This window comes from Chanodichthys erythropterus, chromosome 1 (genome assembly GCF_024489055.1).
Source record: "Chanodichthys erythropterus isolate Z2021 chromosome 1, ASM2448905v1, whole genome shotgun sequence".
In the NCBI taxonomy this organism is placed as follows: domain Eukaryota; kingdom Metazoa; phylum Chordata; class Actinopteri; order Cypriniformes; family Xenocyprididae; genus Chanodichthys; species Chanodichthys erythropterus.
The window spans coordinates 17,464,514-17,489,801 of NC_090221.1; the positions used below are offsets into that span (position 1 = coordinate 17,464,514).

General features: G+C 35.2%; 1 protein-coding gene across 1 annotated transcript; it reads left to right on the forward strand.

Annotated features, from left to right (window-relative positions):
* Positions 1-320: 320 nt before the first annotated feature.
* Positions 321-13,885, forward strand: cabp2b (calcium binding protein 2b). The gene is made up of 7 exons (XM_067381463.1): positions 321-407; positions 2,471-2,713; positions 12,641-12,671; positions 12,762-12,893; positions 13,284-13,393; positions 13,486-13,633; positions 13,739-13,885. Exons 1-7 carry the CDS (start codon positions 321-323, stop codon positions 13,762-13,764), a joined length of 777 nt encoding a protein of 258 aa, XP_067237564.1. The 3' UTR covers positions 13,765-13,885.
* The last annotated feature ends 11,403 nt before the right edge of the window (positions 13,886-25,288 follow it).

Consider the following 25,288-nt stretch of genomic DNA (forward strand, 5'->3'; position numbering starts at 1 on the left):
AGAGGAGCAGACGTCTGAGTCAGATGGGGAGAAACACATGCATCAATATAGAATGAAATATGTGGCAAAGCAGAAAGAGGTTTAAATTGATTTCTTTTGAGTTTTGAAGAAACATTACCACATTTATCAGGTCTTCCTAATTCAGCTTGAGTTACTGAATACAGTTCTGAGAAATTCACAGGAGAGTAGCAATTGTAGTTGCACGGAGGAAACCTCTGACAGGCCCATACTGGGAGGGGTAAAACAGGTGTTGTCTTACTGCAAGAGAGAGAGAGAGAAAGAAGAGGAAGAGAAAGAGAGAGCGTGCCATTGTTGCAGGGATGTTCATGATTATTCGAGAGGGATCAGCAGGAGGGGCAGGTAGTACCAGCGGCATGAGCGCTCCACCGGAGAGAACAGCGAAACAGGTAGAGTCATGCATGTTTTTTTGGATTTCTAAACATTGATTTTTGTCTTAGAGCCCAGCTCTGAATATAATCTGCTTAAAGGTAAATTGGGATTTTTGCGATGTTAAAATATTCTTTTATCCCGACTTAGTATGCACAGACAACTACGTGAACCATGGGTAGATTGATTTCCATGAAAAGCGTAAACTCTTTGGCACTATAAAAACATTGGTCTGTTTGTTTGATCACTCTGACCAGTCTGGCGTAGCAACATTGGCACAATCAATGACATAAGTTTTGGGGCGGGCATATCTTTTTGACTGACCAATGGGAGATGGAGGGATTGTTCTGTAAACCTGTTTAAAAAGAATCTTTTTTTTCTGGCTATTCTGTTTACTGGAGATTTAGATTGAACTTACATTTCACTGTTAACATTAAAGTTTAATATGTGCACAGCCACTGTAATTATGCTGGATAAATAGTTAAAAAGTAAAATTATGTGTTTACATTAGATATGTTCAACTTGAAAGGGCGCTGTGCAGACCAATCATTGTATGACATCAAAGCAGACGGCTCCTTATGCTTTCAAAATTGCTTTCGTGGTACAATGATGTCATACACCAATCGGTCTGCACAGCACCACTTCAAGTCAAACACACCTATTGTCTACATTACAGTACAAACAGTATAGTCAACTTTGATTGGCTCATTTAAATTAGAAGCTATGAGTCAAATCTTGATGAGTTTTAGCTCCACCCACAATTACCAGCCAGTGATCTGATCACTCCTTTTACAAATCTTAGTAAGGGTAGCGCCATATTTAACTTTACACTGAAAATTGCGCTGTGTGGGATAGACTTACAGTCTTTACTTTGGCATGTGCTGTATAAGGTTCTAAATCACATTAATTTTCAAAACTCACAAGTTTCAAAATGGTTTCATTGAGTTTTTGTCTGCTGAAAGTCTTTTGGAAAAATAGTTGGTAAACTACGTAAGAGGATTAGGGCCAAGCAATAATAAAAAAATAAAACCATCTCGAGATTAAAGTTGTTCAATTTCGAGAAAAAATTTGTTAAATTTCGAGAAAAAAGTCGAAATAAAATGTTGAGAATAAACTCGTTAAATTACGAGAAAAAATGCGTTAAATTTCGAGAAAAAAGTCGAAATAAAATGTTGAGAATAAACTCATTAAATTACGAAAAAACGTCGAGATAAAATATTGAGAATAAAGTCATTAAATTACAAGAAAAAAGTTGTTAAATTTCGAGAATAAGGTCGAGATAAAATATTGAGAATAAAGTCATTAAATTACGAGAAAAAAGTTGTTAGATTATGAGAACAAATTTGTTAAATTATGAGAAAAAAAGTCATTAAATTACGAGAAAAAAGTCGAGATAAAATGTTGAGAATAAAGTCATTAAATTACAAGAAAAAAGTTGTTAAATTTCGAGAATAAGGTCGAGATAAAATATTGAGAATAAAGTCATTAAATTACAAGAAAAAAGTTGTTAAATTTCGAGAATAAGGTCGAGATAAAATATTGAGAATAAAGTCATTAAATTACGAGAAAAAAGTTGTTAGATTATGAGAACAAATTTGTTAAATTATGAGAAAAAAAGTAGTTAAATTTCGAAAAAAAAAGTCGAAATAAAACATTGAGAAAGAAGTCGTTAGATTATGAGAACAAATTTGTTAAATTATGAGAAAAAAAGTCATTAAATTACGAGAAAAAAGTCGAGATAAAATGTTGAGAATAAAGTCATTAAATTACGAGAAAAAAGTCGTTAAATTATGAGAACAAATTCCTAATTTAACGAATTTGTTCTTGTAATTTAACGACTTTTTTGGCCCTAATCCTCTTCCGTAGTAAACAACATGATGTCGGTAAAAAAAAAAAAAAAAATGTTGGTAAACAACACTTTACAGCCTTGTTTTCATTCCTGTCGAAAATTAAATATGGCGCTACCCTGACTAAGGTCTATGTAACTTATAATTGCAATTATCATTATAATTAGTCACCAGTTGCTGATTAGCCTAATCATCAGCTTGGTTTAGGATGTATAACCTTCTGTGCCTTCTTACAGGTTCAGGCCGCAATCAAGAAGAAGGTGGAGAAACAGAGGAAGCAAGGTGAAATGGGTGTGGTGGATGTCTTCAATGGTAATGTAAGACCTAAAATGGGACAGCGAAAGAATCAGCCCATCCATCCTCCCAGCAGAGATGAAGATGGCGCAGAGGAAATTGAAGAGGAGCCTCCTGAGACTGAGGAATCTAAGGAGAAGGTGGAACTCGACCTCGTACCTATCGTTGAGTCTGTTTTTGGCCAAGTAAGACTACACAAGAGCACCCCCTGCAGGTCACCATCTCATTCACACGTCGCCATTTCATACCTACAGCAGTCTTTTAGTGGTCTACTACCTTCAGTTCTGCAAAGTAAATGAAAGTAAATGTTATATGCTTGATAGGACTAGAGTGACTAAAACTATGAGTGATCAAACTATTACAACACTGCACCAAAGACCCCATTACGCTGTTAAAGGGCCCTAGCCGATCTTTAGTCTGATGGGTATTCCTTGACCTTGTTGTTAGGTAACATTGTTGATACATGATACAGAAGGTGCCTTGCCGAGCTCTGCCAACTCATTTCTCTTCTGTTCTAATTGACTCTTCCTGTAACAGTTGAACACAAACTTAAAAATCTTCAAATCTTGAAAGTTTAGACCCAACATTTAGTTTGATTAAATGGTATAATGGTGTATATATAGCAATTCATCCCCATAAGAAATAAAAAACGTCAAATCATCAGTTTAATGGTAGTTTCTTGGTAAACTTTTTAAGCCATTTAACTTTTGTTTATTCCATTTAATTGCCAAGACAATATTTTATATTTTGTTTTATTTCAGCTTGTAATTTTAGTTAATGATAATGACCAGAGATGGGAGTAATGCATTACAAAAACTTGAGTTATGTAATCAGATTACTTTTTCAAGTAACTAGTAAAGAAACATATTACTTTTTCAATTTACAAAATATCGAAGTTACTTTTTCAAATAAGTAACATACTTTTTCTCATTTATTGACTGAGAGCTCTCCTGTCCCCATGTTGAGAGAAATAAAGTGCAGAGATGTTATGTGCGCTGTGTGAACATGATGGTTATTGTAGTTCTACACTAAATGTGAACATGCATTTACTCATCTCACTTGCATGAAAACATTCAAAATGAATAAAAACAGTGAAATGCAATCTCAGAATTTTACGCAAACCTGTAATATTTAACTATATTAAATTACACAAATATACTTTATGGATTTAATCTCACTTATGTAACCAATGTCTTTGCTGCTGACATTCAATGATCTAATTCAACCATACTAATAAGCAAAAATTACTTTAGATTAGATTTAGAAATAAGAGTGTTGAACTTCTATCTCCTGTATCCTCTTCTTCTTCAATCCAGAAAGGCAGCACAGCTGAAAGGTTTGTTTGAGCTGCACACTCTACTGTACAGGTGTAAATATGCATTTTCCTTCAGCCTGAGGCTTATTCATTTCACTTTTGGTGTGAAAGGGCCATTACATTTGCCAATATATATATATATATATATATATATATATATATATATATATATATATTTTGTTGTTATTAAAAACAAACAAGCAGCCCAGCCCAGGTGAGAAAAAGTATCACAAAAGTATTGTAACACATTACTTTTCATAAAAAGTAACTAAGTATCGCAATTAGTTACTTTTTTAGGGAGTAATGCAATATTGTAATGCATTACTTTTAATAGTAACTTTCCTCAACACTGATAATAACCTGTTCAATCATAAACAGTATTTTTTACTTACTTAATTTAGATGCTACCACATGAAACATGTTGGCCCGTTTTCAGATGTATGATGCTTATGTTCTGGGAAGGTACTTGTGTCACAAAGTGACTTACTTCATTAGCAGATAGGTGGTTAGGTGATTATCAGGCACAAGACGACAGGTTAAGGAGCTGTCCTAACAAGCGCATCTGTCCCCTCATGGTTCATCTGCTCATGACCTGGTCTTACCCTTGTGGTGTTGCATTCCCACACTAGGATAACCTTGCATCCAGTGGTAATCATTGGATATTGAGCTTGAATCACCAGTGGTGAGCATACTAGAAACCCAATCTTGCCCACTCACCTTTCTGGAAGAGGGATCGTTGTTTGTTATTCTCATAATTATTTAATTGACTTGGAGACATAGATAGCTACAAACTCATTTAGGATCATGCATTTACTGAGTCATTGCCTAAGCTGAATTTAATTAACATCTTTTCTTATTTGCGCTCAGTCAAAAGTACTGAAAAAAGAATTAACCATTACAGGTTATGCTGTTTTTTTTTTTTTTAGCTTACATTTGCACAGTAATTTTCATTAGAGCGTTCACTGAAACTCTATCCATTAGTTTAAGTCACCTGAGAATGGGTATTGTTAGATAAAAGGGTTAACATAGTTTAGGTTGACTAATCTGACATCTGATTATCTTTAATTCAATAAATAAAGCAGAGGATCTGAACTGAATACGTGAGTTACTCTCCACTTCAATGGGAGGGTAAGCAAAAGAGAGTGTTTTATTTCGAAATCGAGTTAATACACATATGGCATTCTTCAAAAACAAAGGGACTCAAACTACTGAGAGGCTGATAGCTAGGTTTTGTTTTCCAACTCAGCCTATTGAACCATGGATTTTCACAAGCTTGCGATTCGATTCTGATTTCGATTCGATATCAATTATTTTGGATGTAGTATATCAGAAACAGTACATGGCAAATTTTCTAGAGGAAATAAAATCTCTCAACTAATGCTGTAAACTACACATGGGAGTCAGTTGGTACTACATTACTATAATATTAAAGGAAAATAACTTATTTATATACAAACACTTAATTTACACTCAATTCTGTTTTTTTTTATAATAAATACAAATTAGAATTACATAATCATATTTCTACTCCAATTCATTTTTTTTATAAAAATTATTTAAATATAAACATTTAAATCATGGTTGTCATAACTGATTTATTTAAACATGCATATTGAAGAACATTAAAAATTATAATGAGTATGTAACATATTTATCAGAATGCTGCTCTCTAGGGTTAATTTTTCTAGCTGACTAACGAGTCACTGAATATGGAATTTTTACATTCTGAAAACAGACTAATCGATTCTTGGGATTTAAGAATCGATATCAGTTCGTAAAAATGAGAGTCGATTAAAATCGAGAAATCAATATTTTTTACCCAGCCCTATTCTATATAGCTATTAATGCAGCTTTAAAGATAGCATAAATAAGATGATTTTTGAGGGACCCAGTTTCTAAAACATAAAAGTATCTTTAGATTTTTATATTTTTATAAGATCCATTTCTAATAAGTGAGAAAAAAAGTGTTATTAGAAAGACAACAAAACTTTTTTGCTAATATTTGTTACTGTATTGAAGCACATTATTAAAATATTTATTTATTTGAATTAAGTTGACTGTCTTTTTCTACTTTTTATTAGATTTAAAAGTTTGGGGTCAGTATAAGATTTTTTAATGTTTTAAAAGAAGTATCTTCTGCTCACCAAGCCTGCATTTATTTGATTAAAAATACAAACAAACACAGTAATATTGTGAAATATTATTCCAATTTAAAACAGCTGTTTTCTATGTCAATATACAGTAAAGTGTATTTTCAGCATCATTACTCCAGTCTTCAGTGTCACATGATCCTTCAGAAATCATTCTAATATGATGGATTTGCTGCTCAGGAAACATTTATGATTATTATCAATGTTGAAAACCGTTATTTACATTTTTATTTTATGATGCTATGATGAATAGAAAGAACAGCATTTATCTGAAATCTAAATCTTTTGTAACATTAAACGCTACCGTTCAAAACTTTGGGGTCAGTAAGAATTTTAATTTTATTTTTGGGGGGATAGAAATAAAATTAAACAATACTTTTATTCATCAAGGATGAGTTAAACTGATCAAAAGTTACAGTAAAGACAATCATAATGTTAGAAAATATTCTATTTTAAATAAATGCTGTTCTTTTGAACTTTCTATTCATCGAAGAATTTTGAAAAAAAAAAAAACTCTTTTCAACATTGATAATAATCATAAATGTTTCTTGAGCATCAAATCATCATATTAGAATGATTATTTCTGAAGGATCATGTGACACTGAAGACTGGAGTAATGATGCTGAAAATTCAGCTTTGATCACAGGAATAAATTACACTTTACTGTATATTGACATAGAAAACAGCTGTTTTAAATTGGAATAATATTTCACAATATTACTGTGTTTGTTTGTATTTTTAATCAAATAAATGCAGGCTTGGTGAGCAGAAGATACTTCTTTTAAAACATTAAAAAATCTGACTGACCCCAAACATTTGAACGGTATTGTATGTTAGATGTAGAAGAACATTTTCAGTTTCATTCAGATTATTTAAAAACATTTTTTTACAATACATATTGTTCCAAAGTACTGTTTTTTTAATTATTGCATTAAACATATTTGATAATTATTTTAAGTTAACATTTTGTAAAATCTTTTCTTTCTAATTTTTCGCAGACCTCCAGCCCCTAGTGGCCACTTCAAGATCCTTGTTCTTGAACAACAATTTTTGTATATGTGCACATGTGTGTATTGCTTTTTGCCAACTCTGATAGCTAAGAAAAAAAAAAACACTGATTATAGCAGCATAACCTGAACGGATTATTTTTCTTCCGTCCTCTCTGTCAATACACACGCAGAACTCTATATGATTGCTATTACGCATGCAGCAGCTTGTGAACTCACATCTGGGACTCCACAGTCCCACAGTGCTCAGCTGCTCATAGAGTGACCTCATCTGACTCGACTGTAATCTTTTGGCCCAAACATGCAGACTCAAACAAATTCTTCCTCATACACACCACAAAAGCATCACATTGTTATTATACACAATGTTATACAATAAAGAGAGTAGCATTTATCTATTTGCTGATGTTTTTTTTTTTAACAACAAACCCCAGTGTTGGCACAGAAACACAGTTTAATACTCAAGCGTGTATGTGTGTGTGGATTATAGTAGATTATCATTCTGGCAGGCTGGTAACACAGGGCAATGTCACAGGGTTTTACTAAAATATGAGTGCGGATTAAGGAGTGGTTCTCTGTTCGTCTGTCCAAAGGTGTGTTTTGATTAGTCTGGGATTATCACACACACACACACAACTTTCACCCCATGTTGAAAAGACAATCAGTCTCGCTTTTAACCTCCTGTATTCTTCATTTATCTCTTAGTAACGTTACAAGCTAAGCATTTTTTTAGCAGTCTACTAGTATGTTTTGTTTTATATGGCTGATACTGATAGTATCCATTTGGTTGATGGCAGCTATAATGACTGTGTAATGAAAATACAGCGATTTTTAATTAAAAATTATATTTTGAGTACAAAAAATGTTAGTGAATAGTTAAAGTGAAAAATGAACATGAATTTCAGAATGTCTTAGTATTTGATTTGTCTTTTTTTTGCTTTTAATAACAGCTGCAAAACCTGATGATTATGATATACAGAACAGTCTGTACATGATCAATGCCACACATTTTGTCTAGAAATGGCACAGAATATTGTTTTTTTCTTCTTAATTTTATATAACATTTATTTGTTTTTCTTTTTTTTTATGAAATTTTGAATCTCAGATTTTCGAAGTGGTCTCAGACATCAAAGCATATTCCAAATAAAATGTTTACATAACGATAATTTAATGTTGAGAAATATGGAATTTGAGTGAAGTAAATGCACTTATTTTGCACAATAAGGAAACATAGTCATTGGGAAAAAGCAAACTAGCTGAATATCGCCCGGTTAATCGACCACTGCTCTTTCTTGCACTTAATATTTGTTTCTCCTCTGTTCCTCAAATCTCCATGTGCTCTCAGTCTGTACATCATCCTATGTCTCTCCGTCTTTAATCTGAAATGGGGGAGAGATTAAAAAAGCTTCTCGTTTTCTCGTCTAATTCTCACCCTCCCCATACCTCCCCTCCCGCTCTGCATCTCTCTCTTTCAGCTCGCAAATGAAATCATTTGCATGGGACCGCAATCTGTGAGGAAAGTGAGTGGATAGGGAAGAGAGGAAAGAAGCATGGAGATTTTTTAAACGAGATGTGAAAATGGCAAGAATTGGGAGAAGTATGCTTGTTCTATGAAACATTAGTGTTGATTGAGTTTTGCTTTGACTGATATAGTTAAGAGAGGGTCTGAGAAAGAATGCAAAGGTTAAAGAGACATTTGTTAGGTTGGGTTTTAGGTTTTAGTAACTAAACAACGTGGACTTTAAGTAGCTTAATATGGAAGCAGGTGAGTGTTGTATTGTCACCCACTCTATAAATTAATTATATAAAAAGGACGTAAGAGGGGAGGTGGGAAACGTCTTCACTGAGGATTAAGACATGGGAAACTGCACAAAACCTTCAATGAAAAACAAAATGAAGAAGGTAAGAGAAACCTATTTAAAGGTCAGGACCTGTGTGTCTGTGTTAACTGTGTTTCTGTGTTAAATATAATATTGAAATGAGACTTTAAAGGGTTAGTTCACCCAAAAATTGAATTTCTGTCATTAATTATTCATGTCGTTCCACACCCGTAAGACCTTCGTTCATCTTCGGAACGCAAATTAAGATATTTTTGATGAAATCCCAGAGTTTTTTTATCCCCCATAGAAAGCAATGTAATTACCACATTCAAGGTCCAGAAAAGTAGTAAAAACATTGTTAAAATAGTCAAAGTGACTATAGTGGTTCAACCTTAATGTTATGAAGTGACGAGGATCTTTTTGTTTGCTTTGTGTCACTGTCATTCTCTTATGCTGTGTACGTTCAGCGCTTCCGTGTTCTACTTCAGAACGTCCAATCAGTATTGGCCGACGCCGATCACGTGTGCAGCACAATGCATGCATGAGATGTTGACACAGGAGTCGGCCAATACTGATTCGGCATTCTGACATAAAAGTATTCTCATTGCTTCATAAAATTAATATTGAACCACTAGTTCAGTGAGGTGACAAAAGGGGGTACGCAAACAAAATGCTGAGTAGTTAATTTAATTCCACATTAAAATAATAGAGCATGTATTTCTAACTGCCAAAATGTCGTAAATCCAGTACATTTAATCAAATGAATGAATGTATGAATTAATGTATCCACACAAGCAGCATGCATAGATTGCGTGCCGAATCTGCTGCCTTAAATCGCGCTAAATTACTGTCGTTCTCGACAATGCACCTTTGTAAAAGTGGGGATTTAGCACTTACTCGAATGAAGAACAAATATAGACACAGATAATGAATTCATTTCGATTTAAAACTCAAACTTTCTCCGGTACAAAAACACACCTTGTGTGAGTTCTTGTATTTAATGACGATAACGAGCAAGAATCGAATGCAATTGTTCCCAAATATCTACATGAATGCAAACGTGACATTATTATACAACAGGTCAAAAAACAAAACGTACATTTTAAACACAGTACTGCCAGTATTTCCTCTATTTTTCAATGAAATAATAACCAAAACCACAGCAGAACTACAACACACGTCTGTTTCGCAAACAATTCTGCCGCTTTGAACGAATTGTAAGAGTCGATTCAATGATTCATTCAGAGCCACTTGCTTCATTACTGAATGAATGACTCGATGACTCACTCACAAAAACAGTGACTTGCTGCCACTTACTGGCGGTTTTAGTTTAATATTTAAAAGTTTTACTTAGTTTTACCATCATTGCATATTTCTCTATTGAACATTTTTATTTAAAACATTATTTCTTTTATAAAGTTATTCATAAAGGTAAAAAAAATGCACTGGAAAATCAATTTAGGGGTCAAATATTGTCCCTTAATGGTAAAGGTGTGACTGCAGTCTAAGTGGAAGAGAGGGTGTACACGGAAGGATAGTAATGCCTTCAGGGGTTACTCCATGCTAAAAAGTTTGGGAACACTACACTAGTCACATGGACTATTTTAACAATGTCTTTACTAACTTTCTGAACCTTCAATGTGGTACTTAAGTTGCTTTCTGTGGGAATTAAAAAAAACTCTTGGATTTCATCAAAAATATCTTAATTTGTGTTTTGAAGATGAACAAAGGTCTTACGGGTGTGGAACGACATGAGGGTGAGTAATTAATGACAGAAATTAATTTTTTGGTGAATTAACCCTTTAAGATTTTAATAATCTAGATATTTTGTAAAGAAAGTAATCAGTATTTTAACACCATCCTAATACTTGAGTAGTTTAAGGACGAATTGTCAAACAAATTGACTGAACTGTGCTTAATTAGATTATGTCTCAAGTAAAATTTGGCCCCACCCTAAGGGTGTGGCTGAGGGTAAAGTGGCTGGGCCAGTGGCGCCAGGGCCCCGCCCACCCGGAGAAGCAGACGGAGAAAATGAAGTAACTTCTGAGTTTAAGGAGCCTCTGAATGCACTCGTTCAAAACTGCACCATGCTACATAATATCGTCGGACCAGCGTGCATCTTCCTAAGACAGGGCTTCGCAAAGTCACAGCTCGTATGTACTATGAAAAACTAAAACCTCTACATTCTCCACTTGCATTAATAGAAAAGATCACATCATCTGAACCATTTCAGCCGTTTTCTCATCATCGTTGTGAATCATTTTACTACATTTGTTCACTCCCTCCACTGGTTTGTTGTAAAAGATCATGAAGAGAATCGAAAGATATTTCATCCTAAAGTGATATTTGCAGGTTTGTTTCATTTTCCTGCTAAAGCTTATTTGTTCAGCACTCATCAAACGTTTTCCAAAACTACTGCTCAATTGTTTGGGATAGTTTGAAATAAAACTTTTATGCTTGCACTGTAAAACCTAACAGTGAAAATTGCTAAATGAATTAAGTTCATTTTACTTAAAAAGGGTAATTCAACCTATTAAGCAGAACTCAATCTGAATAAGCTATAAATAATATGCTATTTTAACTCTAATGATTTAAGTTACAGAAATTAATTTAATTTAATGGCTTAAATCTATGGATGTCCACAACATATTTCAAAGAAATTTGAACTTATTCCATGGTTTAAAAAATGTTTTCCGAGAAATTATGTTTGTGTATGGCTCTATAGGTTGTTTTTATAGTTTTTATAATAATTAACTAAAAGCTAAATGCATGAATCTATTTCATATAAGACTACAAGCCTACATTAAGCCTTTTTAAAGTAATTTTACTCATATCCTGGTGTGTTTCATGCAACAAAAACCATGTGCATTTTCCCTCTTGTCAGTCACGTCCGCCCATCCATCCACCGCACCATGCAAGGCTGCATTTATTTGATCATTTATTCTGATTCAGTAATACTGTGAAATATTATTACAATTTAAAATATTTGTTTTCCATTTTAATATATTTTAAAATATAGTTTATTCCTGTGATGGAAAAGCTGTATCTTCAGCAGCCATTTTAGTCTTCAGTGTCAACAGTTGTGCTGAAACTGGATTCTTTTTCAGGATTCTTTGATGAATAGAAAGTTCAAAAGAACAGCATTTATTAGAAATAGAAATCTTTTGTAACATTATACATGTATTTACTTTCAAGTTTGATCAGTTAATGCATGCTGAATGAAAGTATATATTGTTTGACTTTAAATTTAACAATGATTTAAAAAATATTGTCTCTGGTTAACATGAATGACGATGAATTTTTAACAAAGCTTTTTCCCGGTCACTGTGAAGATATGATATAATCAGTTAAATGAGAAAGGATTCTGTACTGGATTTGTGGCATATGTAATCCACTAGTTTATGCGTACATGTGTGTACTATGGTAATGGGTATTATAGATAGAGCTGTAAATGGAAAAGAGAATCATCTATGGGATTTTCTCATATGGCACTCTGTTTAACCTCATCCACTCTCTATGCTTTGCGTGTTTCCCTGGGCCCTCCTCAAGTTAAACCCCCCCAAATCTCCTTATCTTTTAGCTGTTGCCAGGCAACTTTCACTGTGTAATCTAGTGACTACCCATGTCACTACATTATTACACACTGGAACCAGTTCTCAAACTTGCATTTTGCCTCATTTTCTCATTTCCACATACCAACCCATGTGTTTTGTCTGAGTCGTTTTGATGATTCAGAGAGAGAGAGAGATCATGTCAAACAGAGACATGTCTTCAAGTGCATCAGTGTTTAACATCTTTCTTATGTCTCTTGATTTAACAGGACAGGAAACTGCGGCCAGAAGAGATAGAAGGTATTCACAAAATACACACCTCACCCAAGAGTCAGACTGGAAAACATCCTGTTCATGCATTTCAACATCTCTTTCCTTGTGTTTATGCAGAACTAAGAGAAGCCTTTAAAGAGTTTGATAGGAACAAAGGATACATCAACTGCAGGGACCTGGGCGAATGCATGCGGACGATGGGATACATGCCGACAGAGATGGAACTCATTGAACTGAGTCAACAAATAGGTGATATCACTGAGAGAGTGTTTATGATCTGTGGCAAAATGTGCATGCAGATATTATTGCACTGTATTCAAAAGTCTGAGACCAAAGTATGGGAACTGATACCATAAATCTTAAATTAAACTTTTCAATCTTCTGATTTAAGTTGTTTTGTTGATAAAAAAAATTATAAAATGTAATAGCCTAAAATGTAAACATTTTGTAATAATTTAGAGAAAAATAAAAAATAGAACAAAAAATTGATGTTTAAGGGCACATACTCTGTATTTTTAAAGATAAAATAATAAAATGTGATTTATAAAATTTTATCATTTTATATTAATTTAGAGAATGATAAAAAGTAGATTTTTTTTTTTTTTAAAACTGGCGTTAAAAGTCACATATACTCTTAAGGTGGGGGTAAAATTGACTTTGAGGACTTTGTGGAGCTCATGGGCCCCAAAATGTTGGCAGAGACAGCGGACATGATCGGAGTCAAGGAGCTGAGAGATGCCTTTAAAGAGGTACACACACTCACTTACACACACATACACACACACCCCACTGTGTTGACTGTAGCCATCAGTGGCCTTATCAGCATTTTACCGGTGTGCAGTTCGACTCCAATGGGGATGGGCAGATCAGCGTCACAGAACTGAGAGAGGCCATGAAAAAGCTGATGGGAGAACAGTTGAATCCCAAGGATATTGACGATATACTTCGTGACGCCGACCTCAACGGGGACGGATTGGTTGATTTTGAAGGTGAGAGAATGATCGATAAATAAGGACAACTAATATTTGCATTTCAGTTTACCTTATATACTCTACTTCTGTTTTCTTTTTATTCTTCCTTACTAAACCTTCCAGAATTTGTGAGGATGATGTCACGTTGACGGAAGCCACATCATCATAAGTCACTACGTCACTACACATGCTGCAGCTATCTGAATGTTTTTGATAGGTTTTAAGAGATACAATTTGTAAAAATTATTTTTAATTTTAGGTAAGCATTATTACGCAGTGTCTCATTTCAATATAGTAATGTTGTAACTGTACTGTTTAATTGATATTTTCAAAGATATATTTGTCTGATTATGAGTGTATTGAATTTGTATAGTGTGCTTAATTTTTTTAATAAACTAATTTGATTACAGTGGTTTGATAATTACCTGTTAGTGTCTCTCTTTGTCTTAGCAGACTGTGATTTTTAAAGATCCCCTGTGGTGAATAATATTGTTTATATGTCTATGTGGTGTATTTAATATGCTAAGACAAACCATGTGCAAATTCATAAGTATTTTCTCCTTCAATCTGCAGTGAAAAAAGGACGGTCTCAAAAAACGGTTTGAAATTGCTGGTGTTTCTTACGTCACAACTACCTTGTAACCAATCCTGTCAACATGGCGGCAGGCTATAGCATAACATTAACTATACTGTGAAGCAGGGGAGTCTCAAGAGAAGAGAATTTTCCTGTTGATATGAAAAATATATATATATTTATGTATATTATGATGCTATAGTGCCTGTGCCTTTCTCCACTGATGTTAAGTTGTTCAAAGTGTTTCTAAGGATGCTGATTTTTAGAAGGTAGCTGTCTGTCAGTTACAACATTAGCAACACATTATTAGCTGTTTGATAATGTAAGCAAAAGGCTAATCATACTGTTATGTGGTCGACGTTCACCCAGAATGAACCACTAGAGGGCAGTATGTCCTTCCCCGAAACCTTCCACTCCAAACACAGCAGTAGGCCTACTTCGGTCCCTTGATAGTACTATGATGAAATGTAATTTAAAGCTGCAGTCCGTGACTTTTTTTGGGTTAAAAATGATCCCTAATCAAATTTTGAGCAAGTACATAACCAGCCAGTGTTCAAAACTATCTCCTTACCTTATCCCGATTCACAACAGCAAGCTTGTAATGTTTTATAATAAAATTGGGTATATGTCGAACGTCACATGACCAAACCGGAAAACTGGTCTTATTGCATCCGCTTGTCAGAGAAAGTGTTAACGGCAGTATGAACTGACGGCATATCTATGGACTTTTACGGTAATTAGCAAAACTACCTAGTTCACATTGTTATAGGTGTTTAATTCTAGTAAATGTCTAAACGTTAATGTGAAGAATTTAAATGAAAAAGCTTTTCAATCAGCATATGCAGGGGACATCCGTTATGCTCATCTTTGCTCGCTCCTTTAAATTATCTTGAATAAAACAGCAATTTTTTCCATTAAGCACATACAAAAGACCTTAACTGGAAGGATCTGATCTGTTTTACAGAATATGGAAGTTAGATTGCGCATAACCCTTATGGGTACTGGTAGGTTTCCGCGGGAAATTCTTTGCGTCATTATGTCACACTTGTAAACAGAAAGGAAGGAGTCCCTGCTAGTAGACTATACATATGGGAAGCTGCTGGTAAAGTGGATCATTTATAGCCTTTTCTTACAGCAGATGAAATAATTAAACTTATTTTGGTGGATTGTGGCGGATTGTAATCCAGAAAGGTCCAAATGACAATTATCAGAGACAACTGGAGATTCACCAATAGTCAAAAGCAAAAGACTTCGGACTGTGGAGTACTGCGGTCAAGTGGGCCGCGCGTCGAAAATACACGGTCAAGCCAGCCGCACTTTTTTTTAGGTCGCTCGTCTATTCCTGCACTTACGGTATGGGTGCTGGAAACGGTCTAAATGCATTTAAAGACGGCAGTTTCCTTTATACTCTTGCAGTTAACCGTAAAAAGGACAAGAACGTAAAGAGACATCAGATAAGTTATATATTGCTTTTTTCCCCATCTTATTATGTCTCTATATGTGCTATACATCATATGTTAATGTTAATATTAATGGTAATTATTATGAATCATTTATTAATTAGATTTTTTTTATTATTTTTTTATTATTGATTTTAATGTTTTATAAATATTATACATTAATTATTATACATTATGCATATTAATTAATGCTAATATGAGTTTTATACATCATTTATTAATTTTATTACATTTTTTTTGTTGTTATGTTTAATATTCGTTTATTGTTCTACATTATTAATGTTAACATTAATCTTAATAGTAATGTTAATTAATATTGATCATTAATTTTACTATTAAATTAAAATTTTTGATTTTAGTGTTTTTATATATACAATAATTATTTAAACATTATTTATTAATTTTAATGTTAATTATCATACATGCTTAATGTAAATTGTTTTATTTTTATATATAAAACATATATACATCAAAAATAAAAATTGTAAAAAGTACCTTCATAGGTTAGCTCATTCTGTCAACTGATATTTATTAAGTGTTACTCTGGCTATTACTGTACTCATTTTTGTATCATTTTACTGTACAGTATGGGAGAAAATTAAAGTCAAACTCACCTATAATATCAAAGTGCATTCAAGCACTTGCACTGTAGCCCATATTCAAACCCTCATAAAAATCTTTTCTTTATAGGTTAGCTCATTCTGTCAACTGATAGTTATTCAGGGTCACACTGCCTATTACTGTACCAATTTTCATATCATTTTACTGTACAGTTTGCGAGAAAATTAAAGTCAAACTCACCCACAATATCCATTTTCAAACACTCATAAAAACTTTTTCTTTACATATTTGCTCATTCTGTCAACTGATATTTATTCAGGGACACGCTGGCTATTACCATACTTATTTTCATACCGTTTTACTGTACAGTTTGGGAGAAAATTAAAGTCAAACTCACCCACAATATCAAAATGCATTTTAGCACTTGCACCTTGGTCCATTTTCAAACCCTCATAAAAAATCTTTTCTTTATAGGTTAGCTCATTCTGTCAACTGATATTTATTCAGGGTCACCCTGGCTATTACTGTACTTATTTTCATACCATTTTACTGTACAGTTTGGGAGAAAATTAAAGTCAAACTCACCTCCACTATCAAAGTGCATTTTAGCACTTGCACTGTGGCCCATTTTCAAACACTCATAAAAATCTTTTCTTTATAGGTTAGCTCATTCTGTCAACTGATATTTATTCAGGGTCACCCTGGCTATTACTGTACTCATTTTCATATCGTTTTACTGTACAGTTTGGGAGAAAATTAAAGTCAAACTCACCTATAATATCTAAGTGCATTTTAGCACTTGCACTGTAGCCCATATTCAAACACTCATAAAAAATATTTTCTTTATAGGTTAGCTAATTCTGTCAACTGATATTTATTCAGGGTCACCCTGGATATTACTGTGCTCATTTTCATATATTTTTACTGTACAGTTTAGGCGAAAATTAAAGTCAAACTCACCTATAATATCAAAGTGCATTCAAGCACTTGCACTGTGGCTCATTTTCAAACACTCATAAAAATCTTCCCTTTATAGGTTAGCTCATTCTGTCAACTGATATTTATTCAGGCTCACTCTGGCTATTACTGTACTGATTTTCATATAATTTTACTGTACAGTTTGGGAGAAAATTAAAGTCAAACTCACCTCCACTATCCACCTCCACTTGAATGCACTGAAAGTGCATTCAAGCCCTTGCACCGTGGCCCATTTTCCAACACTCATGAAAATCTTTCCTTTAAAGGTTTGCTCATTCTGTCAACTGATATTTATTAAGGGTTACTCTAGCTATTACTGTACTCATATTCGTATCATTTTACTGTACAGTTTGGGAGAAAATTAAAGTCAAACTCACCAATAATATCAAAGTGCATCCAAGCACTTGCACTGTAGCCTATATTCAAACACTCATAAAAATATTTTCTTTATAGGTTAGCTAATTCCTTCAGTTGATTGTTATTCAGGGTCACCCTAGATATTACTGTACTCATTGTTGTATCATTTTACTGTACAGTATGGGAGAAACTTAAAGGCAAACACACCTCCAATATCAAAGTGCATTCTAGCACATATGGCCCAAATTCGAACACTAATAGGTTTGCTCATTCTGGCATATCATTTTACTGTAGAGTTTGGGAGAAAATTAAAGGCAAACTCACCTTCAAACATCAAAAGTCATTCTAGCACTTACATCATGTCTTATTTTCAAACACTCATAAAAATCTTTTCTTGATAGGTTTGCTCATTTTGTCAACTGATATTTATTCAGGGTCAACCTGACTATTACTGTACTTATTGTCATATATTTTTACTGTACAGTTTGGGAGAAAACTAAAGGTGAATTTACCCTAAACATCAAAGTGCCAACGTATCCCATCAGATGGTTGATGTGCCAATTCATCAAGGGAGTCGCCCATGAGCTGAAGGCTATTCTGCAGTCACACAGGGCCCCAAACCCATCTTGGAGATGTCTGTCATGACCACTTTCCTTCTGGAAACAGAGCCCAGCATTATCCTGTTCTAATAAAAATGGGACGATTTCAAGGGGACCAAGAACACAGTGGTGGCGAACTCTAAGAAGGTGCAGGCCTGTGTGCCACTCACGAGGTGGAACACGTCTTTCAACCAGTGCTGTAGTGGTTGCAAATGGCCTTGCCGCTTCTGAAATCTATTAAGGGGAAGAATAGACCCCAACTTGAAAAAGGCTGCCATGCTCCCGATTTTCTGTTCTGTTGCAAAAAAGAGAGGGCCACATCTACACACTTCATAAAGTTATGCGGAGCTCTAGAGAGTATGAATGGAAGGAATTTAGGAATTCGTATACCACTCCCTCAAAGGCAAATCTCAAGAATGGCCTTTTGTGGGGGGCTTTCTAGATATGAAAGTCAGAGTCTTTCAGATTGACCAATATAAATTAATCTCATGAGGATCCGGTTCAGACGTCACAGATCAAGAATGGGCCTGAGACCACCATCATTCTTTGGAACAAGGAAGTAGCAGCTGTAAAAGCCTGACTCTCTGCATTCTGAGGGAAATATCTCCACATCACCTTTTTCTAGCAGAGACTGCACTTTGGCTTGGAGGACATGAGACCTGTTGCCGGAGACTGAGGAGTAAATCATGCCCAAGAAGCGTGGTGGTCTGCGAGCGAAATGGAGCTAGTAGACTCGTTCTGTTATTTCTGATATCCAGCTCGACAGCATGGGGATGGCCTGCCATGCCCGGAGTTGAGTGGCGAATTATTAAAGTGTTACTGGCTGTGTTTCGCACTGAAGCAAGTAAGAGGCACCTGTCACAGCATTGAGAGGAGGGGAATGCTATTTTCATGAGAATGCCAAAATTTTGCTTGATGTGTTACAGGCTGCATCTCATGCTGGAGTGGGAGAGCGGCACCTGTTATAGCATTGAGAGGAGGAGGAATGTTCTTTTCAATGACATTTGTCTTTTTGATGAACACAATCAGAGTTATATTAAAGGGTTAGTTCACCCAAAAATCAAATTTGTTTCATGTCAAATTATGATATTTATGCAAAATCCAAGAGGTTTTTTCATCCTCCATTGAAAGCAACAAAGTTGCAACAGTCAAGGTCCAGAGTAGTAGTAATCTATTACTATTAAGTAGTAATAGCATCAATAAAATTGTCAACATGACTACAGTGTCACATGTCTGCTGTGTTGTGTTTCTTAGTTTGAACAGTCTGTTAATTATGTAATTAGTTTCCTCCAGTGTTCATTTACTCCCTTATTAGTTCCTTTGTTTGACTTCACCACCAGTCCCACTCCAGTGCCAGAGGCCAGCCAACCACCACCAACGATGAACGATGTGACGGAGATGCTGTTTGAGCCCACCGCAGACAGTGGAGACCGGCCACCATGAGACAAGCCCATACCAATGATAAGGACAGAGTGTTTTGTAGCTCAGACCACCTACAGAGTCTTACCAGGTGTGCAAGCTGGCAACACCATTCATCACTGAGTTAGTGATTGTGGAGTTTGAGGGCTGGGAAAAAAACTCTGCCCACAACACCACTGCTGTGGAAATGTGTATGTAAAACTCTGGCAAATATTTTGATGAACTGAAGGATTTGTTGAAGTGATCTTGATAGACTTTTTTGGAGAGGTGATTCTACCCTGTATTTCCAATGGGGCGCTATTCTGCCTCCCACCTGCGACTCCACCCTGGGGCCTCTTCCTGTCTGGTCTCTGGTGTACCATCTGTATCTCCAGCACCTGTATCTGTAGTGTCCCTTGTATTTCCTGAATTCCCACCCAGCCTCCCTCTCACACCTCTTCATTCAGCCAGTTCCTCAGCCCCACCATCACCTTCTACATCCTCCACATGCCAGCAAGAGATGCCAAGTGTCTTCAGGCCAACAGCTCCTTCTCGCACAGAAGATCCCCTGTTTCCACCTCCAGCCTCTGTGCCCACTGCTCCACTTCGGCCCTTCGACACTTCAGATCCACCATCGGCCATATAGCTTATCTGGGTTCCCTCATCCCTCAGGCTCCCCCTTGTTCAAGCATTGACCTGCCTACACCTACAGCTCCATCTGGCTCTACCTTCCCCCCAGCTCTGCCTCCATCCTCAGTCCCACCGACTCAGTCTCTGTCCTCAGGATTCCCGGCTCCACCTCGGTCACGGGGACCATCGGCTGCACGTGAGCTCATCAGCTCCATCTGGGTCTCCATCTTCGGTTGCATCTCTGTTGGTTGTCCTCAGGGTGTTGTCTGCCACTAAGTCGACTGGGTGCTGCAAGAGTTAGAATGCACTTATATAGTGGAGTTTTGCCTTTAATTTGATTCAAAAATGTACAGTAAAATGACATGAAAATAATTACAGTAATAACCATTGCCATTCTGAGCAAATACCTATTGACAGAATGAGAAAACCTCTAAAGAAAAGATTTTTATGAGTGTTTGAAATCGGGACATTATATGTGCTAGAATGAACTTTGATGTTTGGGGGTGTGTTTAACTTTAAATTTTTCCCAAACTGTACAGTAAATTGATAAAACAATGAGTACAGTAATAGTCAGGTTAACCCTTGTAGTGAACAGCACATTCTAGGGCCCAGTTTATGGCCGGGCCCCTCTCTATCTGTAACAGTGGACAAAGGTTTGCTACATTTTTATTGGATCTTGGTGGCCTAACACATACAAACTGTCCAACGCCATCAGATAAAGATGTAAGGACAACATCCAGACCTCTCTTAGAGGGCAAGAAGAAGACCTCTTGTACCAAGCCTGGGAAGGACAGGACTTCTCATTGGTCCATAGGCAGTTTCAGCCCTTCACCCATCTAGAGACTACTTCCTAAGGTTGGCCACAGACCTGCCATAAAAATTCCTCGGGACCTTAGCAGTAATGGGTGAAACAAAGAGATATCACAAAGATCCATCCAAATCCATTCAAAACTATGTTTGAAAACCTTAGAACTGATGCAAACTACACATCCATTTCACGGAAATAAGTATTCTCAGTGACAGCTATTTGCCAAATGTATTCTGGTGGTGGTTTGGAAAGTGAGAAATGCATTGGTAAACTTTAAAGACACTGTAAAGACTTCCAACTTTGTGCTTTATGCAAATGAGTTCCACAGGAGAAAGAAGGATGGGCCACACTCTGTGTGTCCCCTCTGATGCCAACAGCCAATCACAGCACTCGAATGAAGAAGCGCCAAAATGCAATCTCCTCCTCATCAGAAAGGGACAAAGGGTACCCTCTCAACAGACACTCCCATCGGGTGAGACACAACAGATATGTCGTTCTGAGTCTGTCCTGCACGGAGACAGACATTAACAGACACAACACCGTTCTGAGCCTCTGGTCCATCCAGAAGAGACAACAACATATCCTGTGATCTGAGTCTACAGCTTGTGAGGCAGCAACAGAGACGACCACATTCTAAGCCTCCAGCTTGTGAGGAAAGAAACATTGACAAACACTACGTTCAGAGTTTCCGTCCATCGAGTAACGACATCTGCAACAAGGTTAAGCTCAGGAGAGCAAACCTTCACTACAAGGTATCTTCGTCTGTGTGTTCCATATTGTTAAGGACCTTCTGCACCTACACCAGGGCCTCATCTGCATGTTCCAGATTTTAGGACCCTTTGGTGCTTCAGGAGATCAGCATCCCACAGAGCTTCGTGTTCAAGACTGTTGAAACAGATTCTGGCTCCTCTCCCCACTGCATCGTCCCCCAGCACAACCAGTGGAGGACGTCAACGTCGTCGGACTCAACCAAGTGGCATGTAAATATCACTTAACCAAACCTCTTTCCAGAGACCTTGGCATTGTTGTATATTATCAGTATATAATTTCCTAATTTCCATTAGATGTAATATAGCTGATGTTAGTTAATAACAAATAATCTTTCGTTTATTTGTTTGGTGCATAATAAGGTTCTCCACCTTATTATTTTCAGAGAAACACTTTATCTTTCCATAAGATAACGTAACTCTTCCATAGCCACACCCAACTTAATCACTTGTATTCTATGTATCTTATGCACTTTATTCCTTTATCATTCATAGTATTCATTTAGTTGTTGTGTTAGTTATTCTTGTTTATCTTTTTGTTAATAAAATTTATTTTATTACACTTGTGTCTTCCTTGTGCTGATAATACAGAAAAGGTTCTACAAGTTAGCAATATCACCAATCTTTCAGATAAATCAGCTGACCACTTTACATTAATTCTAAATGTATGAAAGCCCCTGCTGGGAGTGTTCTCATACTGCCAAGGTAAAACACCTTGACTGGTGCCCTGAACTAGGTAAAAAGAGGAAGTGGTCATCTGATGTACTCATAATCACCCCTTAAGTGATGTGTGGTCCTAAAATCACAACGTCAGCGGTGACGTGAATACCAATCCCTACTTTACTTTGTGTCCTTTGATGGACGAAGTAAAAATCACTAAACCCTGAATAAAAATCAATTGAAGGAATGAGCTAACCTATAAATAAAATATTTTTATGAGTGTTTGAAAATGGACCACGGTGCAAGTGCTAAAATGCACTTTGATAGTGGAGGTGAGTTTAACTTTAATTTTCTCCCAACCTGTACAGTAAAATGATATGAAAATGAGTACAGTAATAGCCAGTGTAACTCTGAATAAATATCAGTTGACAGAATGAGCTTACCTATAAAGAAAAGATTTTTATTAGTGTTTGAAAATGGACCAAGGTGCAAGTGCTAAAATGCATTTTGATATTGTGGATGAGTTTGACTTTAATTTTCTCCCAAACTGTACAGTAAAATGGTATGAAAATAAGTACAGTAATAGCCAGTGTGACCCTGAATAAATATCAGTTGACAGAATGAGCTAACCTATAAAGAAAAGATTTTTATTAGTGTTTGAAAATTGACCAAGGTGCAAGTGCTAAAATGCATTTTGATATTGTGGGTGAGTTTGACTTTAATTTTCTCCCAAACTGTACAGTAAAATGGTATGAAAATAAGTACGGTAATAGCCAGCGTGTCCCTGAATAAATATCAGTTGACAGAATGAGCTTACCTATAAAGAAAATCTTTTTCTGAGTGTTTGAATATGGGCCACAGTGCAAGTGCTAAAATGCACTTTGATGGTGGGGGTGAGTTTGACTTTAATTTTCTCCCAAACTGTACAGTAAAATGATATGAAAAAGAGTACAGTAATAGCCAGGGTGACCCTGAATAAATATCAGTTGACAGAATGAGCTAACCTATAAAGAAAAGATTTTTATGAGGGTTTGAAAATGGACCAAGGTGGAAGTGATAAAATGCACTTTGATATTGTGGGTGAGTTTAACATTAATTTTCTCCCAAACTGTAAAGTAAAATATGAAAAAGAGTACAGTAATAGTCAACGTGACCCTGAATAAATATCAGTTGACAGAATGAGCTAACCTATAAAGAAAAGATTTTTATGAGTGTTTGAATATGGGCCACAGTGCAATTGCTGAAATGCACTTTGATATTGTGGATGAGTTTGACTTTAATTTTCTCCCAAACTGTATAGTAAAATGGTATGAAAATGAGTACAGTAATAGCCAGTGTGACTCTGAATAAATATCAGTTGACAGAATGAGCTTACCTATAAAGAAAATATTTTTATGAGGGTTTGAAAATGGGCCATAGTGCAAGTGCTAAAATGCACTTTGATAGTGGAGGTGATTGACTTTAATTTTCTCCCAAACTGTACAGTAAAATGATATGAAAATGAGTACAGTAATAGCCAGCGTGTCCCTGAATAAATATCAGTTGACAGAATGAGCTTACCTATAAAGAAAATATTTTTATGACTGTTTGAAAATGGGCCACAGTGCAAGTGCTAAAATGCACTTTGATAGTGGAGGTGAGTTTGACTTTAATTTTCTCCCAAACTGTACAGTAAAATGGTATGAAAATGAGTACAGTAATAACCAGGGTGACCCGGAATAAATATCAGTTGACAGAATGAGCTAACCTATAAAGAAAAGATTTTTATGAGGGTTTGAAAATGGGCCACAGTGCAAGTGCTAAAATGCACTTTGATAGTGGAGGTGATTGACTTTAATTTTCTCCCAAACTGTACAGTAAAATGATACAAAAATGAGTACAGTAATAGCCAGAGTAACACTTAATAAATATCAGTTGACAGAATGAGCAAATATGTAAAGAAAAAGTTTTTATGAGTGTTTGAAAATGGATATTGTGGGTGAGTTTGACTTTAATTTTCTCGCAAACTGTACAGTAAAATGATATGAAAATTGGTACAGTAATAGGCAGTGTGACCCTGAATAACTATCAGTTGACAGAATGAGCTAACCTATAAAGAAAAGATTTTTATGAGGGTTTGAATATGGGCTACAGTGCAAGTGCTTGAATGCACTTTGATATTATAGGTGAGTTTGACTTTAATTTTCTCCCATACTGTACAGTAAAATGATACAAAAATGAGTACAGTAATAGCCAGAGTAACACTTAATAAATATCAGTTGACAGAATGAGCTAACCTATGAAGGTACTTTTTACAATTTTTATTTTTGATGTATATATGTTTTATATATAAAAATAAAACAATTTACATTAAGCATGTATGATAATTAACATTAAAATTAATAAATAATGTTTAAATAATTATTGTATATATAAAAACACTAAAATCAAAAATTTTAATTTAATAGTAAAATTAATGATCAATATTAATTAACATTACTATTAAGATTAATGTTAACATTAATAATGTAGAACAATAAACGAATATTAAACATTATAACAAAAAATGTAATAAAATTAATAAATTATGTATAAAACTCATATTAGCATTAATTAATATGCATAATGTATAATAATTAATGTATAATATTTATAAAACATTAAAATCAATAATAAAAAAAATAATTTAAAAAATCTAATTAATAAATGATTCATAATAATTACCATTAATATTAACATTAACATATGATGTATAGCACATATAGAGACATAAAAAGATGGGGGAAAAAGCAATATATAACTTATCTGATGTCTCTTTACGTTCTTGTCCTTTTTACGGTTAACTGCAAGAGTATAAAGGAAACTGCCGTCTTTAAATGCATTTAGACCGTTTCCAGCACCC